The sequence below is a fragment of the Zeus faber genome (genome assembly GCF_960531495.2).
Source record: "Zeus faber genome assembly, chromosome: 14".
Lineage (NCBI taxonomy): Eukaryota > Metazoa > Chordata > Actinopteri > Zeiformes > Zeidae > Zeus > Zeus faber.
The window spans coordinates 5,809,874-5,822,792 of NC_137200.1; the positions used below are offsets into that span (position 1 = coordinate 5,809,874).

The 12,919-nt window shown below is 42.7% G+C and overlaps 1 protein-coding gene across 1 annotated transcript in view; it reads right to left on the bottom strand.

The window, feature by feature from the left end:
* stk32a (serine/threonine kinase 32A) overlaps positions 1-12,919 on the bottom strand; it is a gene marked incomplete at its 3' end in the record, with an annotated part of 72,163 nt that overhangs the window by 8,806 nt on the left and 50,438 nt on the right. The window contains exons 4-8 of the mRNA XM_080013314.1: positions 10,856-10,945; positions 8,387-8,490; positions 5,187-5,303; positions 3,641-3,766; positions 1,131-1,259 (exon numbers count right to left, since the gene is read on the bottom strand). Coding sequence (XP_079869440.1) covers positions 1,131-1,259; positions 3,641-3,766; positions 5,187-5,303; positions 8,387-8,490; positions 10,856-10,945 — 566 coding nt within the window. The remainder of the gene's footprint in view (positions 1-1,130; positions 1,260-3,640; positions 3,767-5,186; positions 5,304-8,386; positions 8,491-10,855; positions 10,946-12,919) is intronic.

Sequence of the window (12,919 nt, forward strand, 5' to 3'; positions counted from 1 at the left end):
CAAGATCAAATTAACCTTGCAGTGTTTTCCTCTCCCTCGTGTGCAAATAAACACCGGGGACGGGAGCTGATTTATGTGGAAAGAGTGGAGGGAAAAATAAAAAAAAGATTCAGCTGAGTGATTGCATTCTTCACCTCCTTTCCCTTAATGCACGCGACGGGCAGTCTGTCCACTCGCTGTGGCGACGCCGAGGTTCCGGAGGAGCTCGGAAACGCGTCCCTGACCTCCTTTTGCAGCGCCGTGGGTACATTTTGGGGAGAAGCCGGGATGAAAGCCGTCGCCTGTAACTAGGCCAAGTAGAATCCCTGGCTGCTCCTCTAATAGATAATCATTAGTGATGAGAGAGGGAAAGGCACCTTAAAGAAGCAAGCGTGGGATGCTCCAGGACAGGGGACATCCATCTCAATGAACCTTAAAGGGTTTTTTTTAGTAAGAAAATGTAGTTTGGAAACTAGAACATGCTTTGTATCTCTTTTCAAGCAGGGATTGAGTTGTCATAATTGAAAAATGATTAAATGTCCTATTGACGTTCTGGTCTGATAAATGTCTATGACGTTGACCAGGAACTTGGTTGCATAACTGTCGACCAACAAGAGATTCCCCATCTGCAAACCTAGTCTTTTCCTTCCTCTCGCTCTCTCTTAAACACATACACATAACCTCTCTCTTTTACAACGGACGCACTGAATAAATATCCCTTTGCTACCGTAAAATCGCGACAAATTCCTTCAGTTTTTTCTGATAATAATAATAATTACGATCATTTTGTGGTTCTGCTTTTAACGTCTCCCCTAAGTGTCAAACAGCGAGGCCCCAAAATACAGTTATCATTGCCACAATTGATTCAGCGAAATACCATATCATGATCATTCTATTCCTTGTATCGATACACAAAGTCGTTTTTTCTTGCGTGAACTCGAATTCGCTAGGTGGCCTTTCTTGCTCCAAGTTCTGACTCCAGTTTGCATCAAGACAGGAAGTGTTCAAATGCTCAGATGTGTTTTTCCTTTGGTTCATTTTTGCCAACGACATACCAGGGGAAATCATGGAAACCTGAACGAGGAACAAAAAGGACGGACAAACTCTACCAAGAGTACCTCAAGTCTGTTTTGAGTTCCGCCGTGACTGACCTGCGGGGAGCCGTCGGAGCCTTGGTCTTTGCTCTTCCTGGCCAGTCTCTTCTTCTTCTTGTGGAGCGGTTTGGACTCCAGGATCATCTCCTCCAGCTCAAACGTAGGGTCACAGTTCAGCCTCCTCTTCTGCAAACACACGGACGACGTACACCGTTCACGTCACGCCATCGCATCGATCTATGCATCCGTCCTGATCCGCGCACCTGAACTTAAGACGCTCTTAGAAAGGATGGTGGATCATACAGTGCTCCCTACCTCTAGAGGAAGGATCTATTCATCCATCGAGGTCTGCTTCCTGAAAGCATCTTCAAGCTAAGATGATTGTAAAACCCTCTTAGAAATGAACGTAGAAGGCCAGACCACTTATACTAGAAGATCTGTCTGTCCGGCATGAAAATATTAAAAACAACTATGCTTGTGACTACGCCATTTTAAAGGGGAAAAAAATCGAACATTGAGTTGTCATTATGGAGAGGTCACGGCGACTATTTGAAGATTATGGAACATAATGTGAGTGCTGACTCGCCCCTTCATCTCAGGACATTATTAGTGAGTGTGTGCATTCTGCCGACAGGCCCGGGAAAAGAGGATAAGCCCATAATTGGATAGAAAGAGAGAGAGTAAGAGACTGTCAATTTCCCATCGATCCCTCTGTTTTTCTCTTTCTTTCTCTGCTGTGCCATCCTAGCAACAGGGAATACCTGCTGCTCGGCTCTTTCAGTCATTACAGCAGCCTGACGAGACGTTCAGGGGCCGGGCGGTGGGAAAGCCTTCAGATTTGTGCGCCCTGTTTATTTACTCGCGCTGTCAACCAGAGGCCGTGCTCGTCATTTTGTCTAACATGGACATGAACTTTATCTCGAATTAAGCAAAGTCGTTTTTCGAAGACATCTTATGAGCGTAAAATGCACTAAACTGAATATTCAACTCCTCACCAGGCAGCAGTGCGTTCAGATTGGACGGGAGATTCGACAGGATACCACAGAGAGGGATGGAGTGTACTCCCATAGAAAATTATTTAAGCAATAGTAAAAGTATAAAAGTACCTAGTTAATAAATGAGTCAAAGTACAAGTTACTTTCCATTTTGAAAAACAATGAAGAAACAGCACTTGTTGATAACCTTTTTTTTTTTATGAAGTAGACCAGATAGGCTAATCAAACAAATAAGGATTAGGATAGCCTATACAATTGAGATCTGAACAATCTCCCACTCTCTCTCTCCTTCTCTTCCTCACCTACCCTTCTCTTTCTCCATTTCCCTATCTGTTCCAGAGCCGACAAATTAAATCACCTTTCTTAAAAAAAAAATAAAAACAGAATTGACATCTCATCTTGGTCTTTTTCCCCTGCTTTTCCTCTGTGGCTCTGCCGTTGTGAACAAAATAAATAAAATCCAATAAAATAAAAAAGATTCAACATAAACAGCAGCAATATCAAGTTCCCATCTCTTCCATCTTTACATGTTGCCAAAATGTGTTTGTAAAGGCAAAACAGTTCTCTGTAGGACTATAAGTAGGACTAATAGTGACAAAATTAAAATCGTATCTTTCCCTTGTTTGGTAAGGTTGTTTTGGGAGCTGCCTCATCTTCCGGGTTTTTCTCCGTCATCATCGCACAAAAGACAGGTGGTGCTTATTTTTCTTCCAGGCAGCTGGCGATAGTGTTGGGTTTTTCCCAAATGATTTGCGACTGAATCTTTACGGTGAACTAAATGAGCTGAAGCCTCCCCAAAAATGGTTTGTTCGCTTGAGTCTCAGCCGTTACTTGTAACGCATTACTACCCGCATTACTGTTCTTTGAGTTCCTCAAAGAGTTGTGCAACCATGGGGTGACATTAGCTTGACAAAAGGTGAGTGAGATGCAGTATAGTACATGTAGATGAGTACATGAGGCTTTGTCTAGTCCCTGGTCTAGTCTATTTCTCATCTGTTACATTTCATTAAATTGTCTTCAATTTCACTCAATACTCTCTTTCCAGGCGTTATTTTGTGATGGAATTGGGTTTAGGGAGAAAGCTGGGGTGACCCTAAATTCCTGGCTCAAAGGAATATGTCGGATTTTTGGAAGTTTATCCCCATTTCATACTGATCCCTCGTGTAGGACGCTGGTAGGTTCCAGCATTTTCTTCACTTTGGACGTTCGGCCCCGTACTCCCATCAGGAGTTCATTGCAAGTAATGGGGGACAAATCCACAATCTGCGCTCAGTGCAAAAATTCAAAGTCACACAATTTGGCATGTTCACACATTTGGGCAACACTGGTAAGAACACTGGAAAGTCAGACTGCTATGGCATCATTGCTCGTTGCTTTGCCTCGAATGTGGAGTGAGTTTTTGCACTGAACGCAGATCGTGCATTTGTCCCCTGGTTACTTGCATTGAAATCCTGATGGAGAGGATGGAGCGTCCAGGATGTTTACTACATGAGTGGCAATTATGAAACGGGTATACGGGTATTCTAAAAATCCAAACTATTCCTGCAAGGCGACACCATTTCCACTACTCACGTTGGGAATGAAGCCGGGGGCTTGCTGTTTGCTGAGCACAGCGTCCCAGTTGACATCCGACATGTAGTCCAGGTCTTGCAGCTCCGCCAGGCACGAAATGCGCTTCTGGACGTCAATGCACAGCAGCTGGAGGGCGAAAGAAATGATGTGTAAAAAAAACAATAAAAGTTATTTTCTGTGGGGGCGGACATAGAAAAGTTGTATTTCAACTGGATCCCCCGCCCCCCCCCCCCCATGAGAAATGAGGCATGCATCAGCCCCGAAGGATGAGATTAAGGAGGAGAAAGAGGAACACGGAGAGTTTTAAGAGGGGGCGGGAAAGAGGGATTGCGGGGGAAGAGGGGAGGAGAGAGAATCGGGGGGGGGGGGGGGGGGGGTGAAAATGGCGGGGAAAGAGGAGGGAGAGTAAGAGGAAGAAAATAAGTGGAAAAAGAGGAGTAATGATTGGTGTCAAGAGGGAGGGGATTTCAGAATGAACGGAACGGCGTGGGGAGGAGGAATTGGACTTCTGTCCCTTTGTGCTGTACATTTATAGCTTTGACTTTTTCATTCTCTCTCTATCTCTGTCTCCCTTCCTCTTGTCGATGCACACACACACACACACACATAAGCCTAAACAATATACCATATCGGCATAAAACCACAATTTATGTATAAAAACAATACACACACACATAGATACTCTATCTAACCATCTCTCTCCCTCTCTCTGACACACACACACACACACACACACACACACACAAACACGCACACAGACACACACACACGCGCACACACGCAGCTCGCATGCTGATGAGGAGGGAGGTGCCTGAGAGCACGAAGCAATGCAACAGTTTGACTGCAGTGGAACGCTGCCAGTACCAGCCCCAGACGCTGCACAAGCACTGTTCACCTTAAAACTTACACTCTGCCGCAACGAATCACAAGCGCAAATAATTGATTTAGGCCCGCGGAGATACTGATTAAAAACAGTCAACCTTATTTAAGTTGTTGTAATGTACCTAGCTTGACATGGTTATAGGACGTAGAATACTTCATTTTTTCATGGATTTATCTTTGTTCCGTTTGGATGGAAACAACTTAACAACAGCAACCGCAAGCACCTATTATGTAGAGACACTATCACCGTGGTAACAATTAACAAACCTTCATTTTTTTGTACCTCATTTGTCAAACAATCACATGAATTGAGACAAAACCTAACACGGCCACATCACGTCATCACTTCACAGGCCCTCAACATGAAATGTTTGCTTGCTATGGTAACTGAAATGATGGTATTATCAATTATGGTTAAGCCTGAAAATGTGACTGGATCAATTCATCTCTTTGTACATGTGGGATAGAATACACCGACCGAGGACATGTTTCCTTTCCATGTTGACAAATCACAACTGAGATGTATCCTCATTTTCCACTTGCAAGCAGACAGCCCCTAGAGGCCTCATTTCCTAAAATCACTTCCTCCTACAGAAAGCATCATGAGATGAGGCCGGTTCTGCGTGTGTGTGTGTGTGTGTGTGTGTGTGTGATCTCTCTTTACCTTTCTGAGAAGAGACTTGATCTCCAGCGACCACGCCGCAGGGTAGCTGGGATGCACCTTGTGGAAGGTCTGCAGGATCTCGTTGGCTGGCGTGCTGGACCTCATGACGTACGGCCTCTGGAGACCAGAGGAATGAGGTCATCAGACACACCGGAAGATGCTTTGCAGTAGAATCCTATTGTGACGCCTTATTCCCCGAACCCCAAATAGGTAGAGAAAGCAGGTAAAGAAAATGATTGAATGAGTTTGACTGACTGATTGTGTCCAGCTTGTTGCTCAACAGGTCCTGTGTCATTTCACTTCCACCTTCCCTTGTCTTTCAGCGTACCTACTGGAGTTTATCGTCCCAACATTTAAAGTGGCAATCCGGGACATGATTCAATTTGAAAAATGCGTAATTTGATATTACACCAAAATGAAAGTCATGTTCCAATAAATTGTCATCCTTTTTAAAACTCCCAAGCAGGTCCTCCTCCTCCTCCCGCTTTCAACCTCAGGGAGGGATGGAGAGAGGAAGTAAATGACAGTGATTGATGTATGTTCCCAGAGCTGAGCCTACGCCGGTCGTTCTGGCCATCCCGAAAGAGGCGGCGCGCCTGCTGGGAGCGAGCTGTGGCGAAGGCTAAATGCTCTGTGAGGGAAGAGGGCTCCGAGGTGAGGTGAGGCGGCTGACGGGGAGGTAACAAAAAGTTTGAGGCCTCCAGGGAGTGGGTGGGACGAGATAGGAAAAAGACTGAGACGGCCCAAAAGCACCTGGAGGCTGTCTGTTAACAGACCCGGGAGCCTGCGAAGCAGCTCTGTTAACAGACAGAATAAACAGTGAATAGCAAGTGAGTTAGAAACAATGTCTACAATGCCACTTAAACTGAAGTTGGGCAGTTCTTGAATGCCTCTTGGTTTTAAATTGATCACTTGTAGAAAGCCTCCTCAGAAAAAAGTATTTCAAGAATAAGTTGAGCAGCACTAGAATGTCCGTTAAGATTCAAGTTGGACGGTTCGTGAATGACTCTTGGATTGAAGTTGAGCAGTTCTAGAATCTCTTGGATTTAAATTTGAGGAGTTGTAAAAACAGTGTTTCTCAAATGGGAGTTCTCATACTCCTAGGGTTACTTTGGGGTACTGCAAGTGGTACTCTGAAAATTAAAAAAAAAAATGTGTTACAAAATATTGGTTATATATAATGTTAAAAAAACACATTCAGTACACAATTTATGTTTATTTTAATTTGTTTCTCCCAATGGCAGTGAAGGGGGTACTCAGCTGAAAAAATATCTTAGAGGGGGTACACTTCTCAAAAATAGTTTGAGAACCACTGCTCTAGAATGCTCCATGAATAAAACTGATCAATTCTAGAATACCCCTTATATTAAAGTTGAGCAGCTCTTGTATACCTCTTGAATTAAAATTGAACAATTAAAATGAAGTTGAGGTTGAGAAATTCTAGTTCTAGAGCACCTTCTATATTAAAATTGCTCCTAGAATGTCTGGTCTATGATACAGGGGAGGCAGAACAGCTACAAGATGACAGAAGGGATGAGGAGGAAGGCAGGAAGTGTGTGTGTGTGTGTGGGGGGGGGGGGGGGGGGGTGGTGCTGAGACAGCACAGTTCCAGGTTCATATGATTTTATGTTTTGACATCATTGCACCTTGCTCATCAAATTCCGTATATGAAACCTCATTCAGCAAATTCAATTACAAAAAAAAGTATAAGTGCAAATTACAGTTGATTTTCAGTTGAAATTCCTTAGGGTACACTGGGCTACATTTGAGCATAATAATGGCAATTCTAAAATGACATATTTTGTATTACCAGGGAATGAACATAACATGAACATAACATAATGAACATATAACTAAATGATGTGGCAGTGGATGCCATTAAAAAAAGATTATGTTGCTTTTTAAAGAATTGAAAAAGGGTAATCAGTAATCTGTAACAGATTACATTGCAATCTTACATCGTGACCTTCCCAACCCTGATTCTTCCGATGCTGCCAATTCTAACAATATAAGACAGATACATTGTCCATCAAAAACAACATGTACGCTCAACAATCTTGAAATTTCTTGGTGGCGAACTGTTTAAACTACTTCAAAATGCAAAGATTCTGAACTTGACGTGCAAGAGAATGAGTCGGGTAACAATTTGAATTTAGGAGTGAGATTACAGGACCTTTGGTAGGGAGAGAGCAGAGTAATTTGGATTTGCCTTTGCCTTTCTCACTACACCAAAGTGGTCCGTCTTGAGAGGCATCTCTGTGAATGTCACAATTTCCATTTTGGATTCTCGACTGTGTCTCTGCCTGTGAATTTCCTCTTTATAGCAAATGACAAGAAAATCCATCATGTCTCCCCAACTCTCCATTTTACCTTTGGCAGTTTTGTAATTTTACTTCTTCATATTCAAGGTGTGTGTATTTCCATAAAGCGCAACAGGGTGGTACGCTTGGTGCCACAAGGCACTGGGGAGGCGTCAAAGCTGATCACTTTTAGACGTTGGGTTTCTGAAAAAGGGGCTTCATTGATATTTTTATTTATCTTTTTTTTTTTTGATTACCCATATTCGTCATCCTTTTAGGGTTGGATCATTTGAATGTGTTTCTTAAATGAGCAAGGGGGAAAAAAAAAGGTCGCATCGAAAATGACTTGAGCTTCCTATCCAATGGATTTAGCCTAAATTCTTAATTGAATTCTAAATTATTTTGTTCCTCTTTATCTTGTTCGGGTTAGTGTCTGAGTCTGGTGAGTTCCTACTAAAAGTTCTATTCTAGGACAGAGATGTAGACGTCATAAGCATAATTCACTGCATAATTCAGCGATGAAGAGTACCAGGCCACGCTGAGCCGAGGTGAGGTGCAGTCACAGTCTTTGTATTGTGTGTGTGTGTGTGTGTGTGTGTGTGTGTGTGTGTGTGTGTGTGTGTGTGTGTGTGTGTGTGTGTGTGTGTGTGTGTGTGTGTGTGTGTGTATGCAGAAACAGAGAAAGTGACCGACTGAGGGAAATATAATCATGTGTAAACTGATTAGACATAAACTGTATGGCGCTGTGATGTGGAGATTCACAGCTCCACTGAACAAAAGCAAACACACACAAAATGCAAATCACCCTAGTGTGTGTGTGTGTGCGTGTGTGCATGTGTGTGTGTGTGTGTGTGTGTGTGTGCGCCTGCGTGTGTGTGTGTGTGTGAGAGAGCACAGTACCTGTCCCCTAAGCAGCTCATATGCTGTGATTCCTAGCGACCACCAATCCACAGAGAAGGAGTATCCGGGATGCAAACCCTCAAACGGCTGGAACAGCTCGGGAGCTGAGAGACGGCAAATTAGCAAACGGTGAAAAACAGAAGAGTTGAAATTTACAATAAGTGACACAGCCCCTACAGGCAGCAGGGAAGGGAATTAGGAGCCAGTCCAATTTTGACTCAATTTGAGCACTTTCTTTGTGAGATTAACTGAATCAAGAAAGATGGATGCAGACACTTAGATGGACCGGGCTTCGTCAACAGAGAGAAAAGCCGGTCCACCGGTTTTATTATGATTGTTGCGAACAATCAAAAAGTCCTGATTTTGTAGCGGCTTTTGTCAAAACATTCGATGCAATTTGATACATTATATGTATTTGTTTTTCTTCTCGCAGAATTGCGGGAATTGGCAAAAATGATACCTACGAAAAGCCGGACAAAAAAAAATCTTGCGCTTTTGATTGTGTTCCAGTAATATGCCTATTACATGACATTGCAATTCAATGCGAGTACCAACAAATTAAATCAATATTGTATTCGATGCGTAGGCTCTACCACATTTTTAGAAGACTGTTGATTTGGCCATTTAATGTGTAATGTGTAAAAGTTGCGGCAATTAAAAAAATTAACAACTCAAGGGACTGAAATGGGGATAATGAGTTATAATTCTTGGTTTGCTTGAATGACAATATGATACATCATCGCTCCCCCTAGTGGGGAAAAAAAAATGACATTTTAACTTTGACTTGTCTTTTAAAATACTTAATATGTTCTTACTCTGAAGACATTTGTAATAAATTCCTAAATAGCCACTCTGGGAGAGATGAGCTATGGAAAAACTGGGACATTTCCTTCGCATCAGGAAGACACCTCATGATTAATCTATTTGAGGGAAAAGAGTGGTTCCCTATAATCGAGTTTCAAAGAGTCATGGTTAATTTCCATCACCTCTCTCACTCTCTCTCTCTCTCTCTCTCTCTCTCTCTCTCTCTCTCTCTCTCTACCTACACTCTTTTTATCCATCTCGGATGCATACACATTAGCACTTACCACACGTCCTCGCAGTTGCAACTGGAAAAAAACATTGCATGTATTCGCACACATGTTGCCTTTCGTAGGGGGATCTGGTTCGCGCCTGAGACTTGAGCTCATCCAGTCCAAATGAGTGTGCAAATGAATGCCATTAAAAAGCTGTTTATTTCTAAATTGCTGCTTGTTTATTTATTCGTCAACTTTATTGTTTAATATTCACGATAAAAATGGTAACACCAAATGGCAGTTTTGAACTGATCTGTGTTGAAATTATGGGAGCGAGTCTAATGCTTGGGTCACACCGCGGAGCCAGGTCAGGTCTCTGTGCACCTGGCTGTTGTGGACGTGCCGGCTCTCAAAATGGACTTGCTGTTGTGGGCGCGCCAAACATTCCAAACCTCTCTCCCTTTCCATATTTAGTATACATTATATAGAAAGATGGTGCCGTGTGTACATTTTTGATGATGGTAAAAAAATTGTATAGCTGTTTACAGAGCAAAATAAATTACCTAGTCTTGCCATCCTTCCCTTAAAATAAAGAATTGTCCTTATTGGAGAAACATAAAATGACGTTTTCTTTATCTTATCGATACTTCAAGGGATGTTCTTCATTTAAAAAAATAACCTAATCATGAACAATTACGCTGTTGGCGGGGCACCCATTTTCCAAGACCAGCGCCATCGAGGGCATGTCTTCCCTCCTATTGGCTGTCGCCCGACCTGCTCAACTTTCTTTGTCGCCATGAAGCCATCAGCTCGTTGCTGAACGTAGCTCCACCCCCTGCAGCGGGATGAAGCCGAGCTCCGTTTGAAAGGCATTGCAGCCTGTCGCTGTGCAGCGCATGTAGGCCGGTGGTGTACTTCCAGATGTGGAACAGAGATAAGAGATAGTATCTTGTTTTATCTTAACTTATATTATGTATAAGACAGATCCAACTCAAGAGCCGAGTCCATACCGTAGTATATATATATACATATATCATATACTTACCAGGCCCTCCAACACACACACACACACACACACACACACACACACACACACACACACACACACACACACACACACACTCACACACACACACACTCACACACACACACACACACTCACACACTCACACACACACACACACACACACACACACACACACCATCCTTATCCACATCCCTTTTAAATCCTGTTGCTCCTATCTGATCTCTCCGAGCCGAATCAACATCAATTTGAAGCTGCTTTAATCATGGGGCAGTGTCATGGGGGGAGGATGGGAGCAGCTGCACAGGAACAGGAAATGTTGGGGAAAATGCTGTTTAAATGTTCTTTGGATAAAAAAAATAAAGGATAACTGCTATCAACTCCAGGAGCCCGAAAGCGAAGTTTCTTTTTCTTTTTTTTTTCTTTTACCCATGTACGGTTTGGTCCCGGCGATGGATGTGGCTCTCAGGTCTTCTTTTACGATGGCGGCAATGTTGAAGTCTGTTAGATGGACATGACCTGCGAAAAAGAAAGACAAAGAGCATATTTTAAGTGGTTTTAAGTCATTTATCTTTCACTGGTTTAGTTGATTTTGGCAACAGCGATGACCAATAAGTATAGAAACAAAGGAAGTTCCAACAAAGCTGCTGAAGCAATGACCTTCTTGAACTGGCATCATTAGTGTAATACCTCAATCACTGCAAATATCAGCAAAATGGACAGTCGTCATATTAAAAAAACATACCGACTTGGCTGCTGATCCGTGTTCCTCCTGGAGCTATTTACCTGCAGCACCATGCTCCAGCACAATTGACATCCATACTGTGTAGTTAAACACAGCTTAATATATAATGCAAGACTTTTTTCTGGGAGTTTTTCCTTCGCCCGGGTGGGGTTTAAGGTGAAGGGATGCTGTCTCTCTCCATGAAGTGGGAAGCTTGCAAAGCCCTTTGAGACTGCGCTGTGATTAAGGGCTAGGTAAATACACTTGCCATGATTTATTTTATGGATCGTACCAAGACCTTCCAATGAGGAAAAATATATTGAAGTTTTGCAGAGGGAAGCATGGCTCAAACACAGAAACTTTCTCCCAGAGTCATATCAACATACAGTATATTACTATATCTACGGAGCTGTCTGGTCAACTACAGGTTACTTACAAGGTTGGTTATAGGGTTAGTTACGGAATAGTTATAGGGTTAGTTACGGGTTAGTACTAGGAGTTGAAGGAGCAGATAATCCCACTGAAGAGTTTTCGTGCCTGGAACTAGTGACTTCCGAAAGTGGAACTAGTGACCTCTCCCTCACATTGCTGCAGGAGTGGAGTCTAACACTGAGCACCCGCTAATGAGCTGTGTGTGTGTGTGTGTGTGTGGGTGAGAGAGCAATAAAGAGTTTTTGCTGCAGTGCAATTGTTTGGTTGGATGGGTGTCCTAGAACACACACACACACACACACACACACACACACACACACACACACACACACACACACACACACACACACACACACACACACACACACACACACACACACACACACAACAGATGATGGATATCAAAGTACACAATGCCACTGGGCATTAAAGATAAGAGACATGCCAAAACAAATAAGTCAATTGAAAAAGAAAAACACTGCCAATGCTCCATTTCTCTCAGAATCTCACCGTACTCGCTTCTGTTGTAATTGTCTTATTCTTTTCATCTCACTCATCATGCCTCTCTTTCAATATCTGAACTAAAATCTCAGCTATTAACGCTTCGTCTTAATCTCCACCCACGTTATTCTCCCGTGTGATTCCCGTCTTTACTGTACATCCACATCTTAATGTGTTTGTATCCAAACTTGAATGCAGGATCCAGTGAAGAGGCAAGCATGTTGGGAAACCAGTGTGCTGCCAGTACGCATCTGGAAACAGACAAACTAAAATATTCAAGATGCACTTTTATAGCACTACTGCAGGCAAGTGCCCAGTATATTCAATGGTGGGACTTCATCTATTTGTGTAGTGACAATTCATACCAGGTGGGGGCACTTTGCAAACTGACCCTACTGGGACCCTACTGGGACCATAGGGAGAATTGGGGGGGGGGGTCATACTTTGAAAAACAGCACAAAGTTCGAAAATGTCTGCTGGGAGACCTCACAAATAGTGAGATTTTCAAAAGCCCTAGCAGGAGTCCTGTGGCCCCTTGCTTGATGCATTTCCTGCATTCTGTTGATTTTTTAAAATTAACTTATTATTATTATTATTATTATTATTATTATTATTATTATTATTGTTATTAATTATTTTCCATGAAATACATTTTCAACTATGCTATGTATGTCTCCCTACATTTGAAAGGCAGTCTCAATCCAGACAACTTCGAAATGGATGTAAAGGGGCGTAGTCACATAAAGACATAACAGATAGTGACAGAAAGTAAAAATATGAAAAAAAAAATCCTCCTACAACTGGAGAAATGTGGGACAACTGAGGGTCTTGAAAAT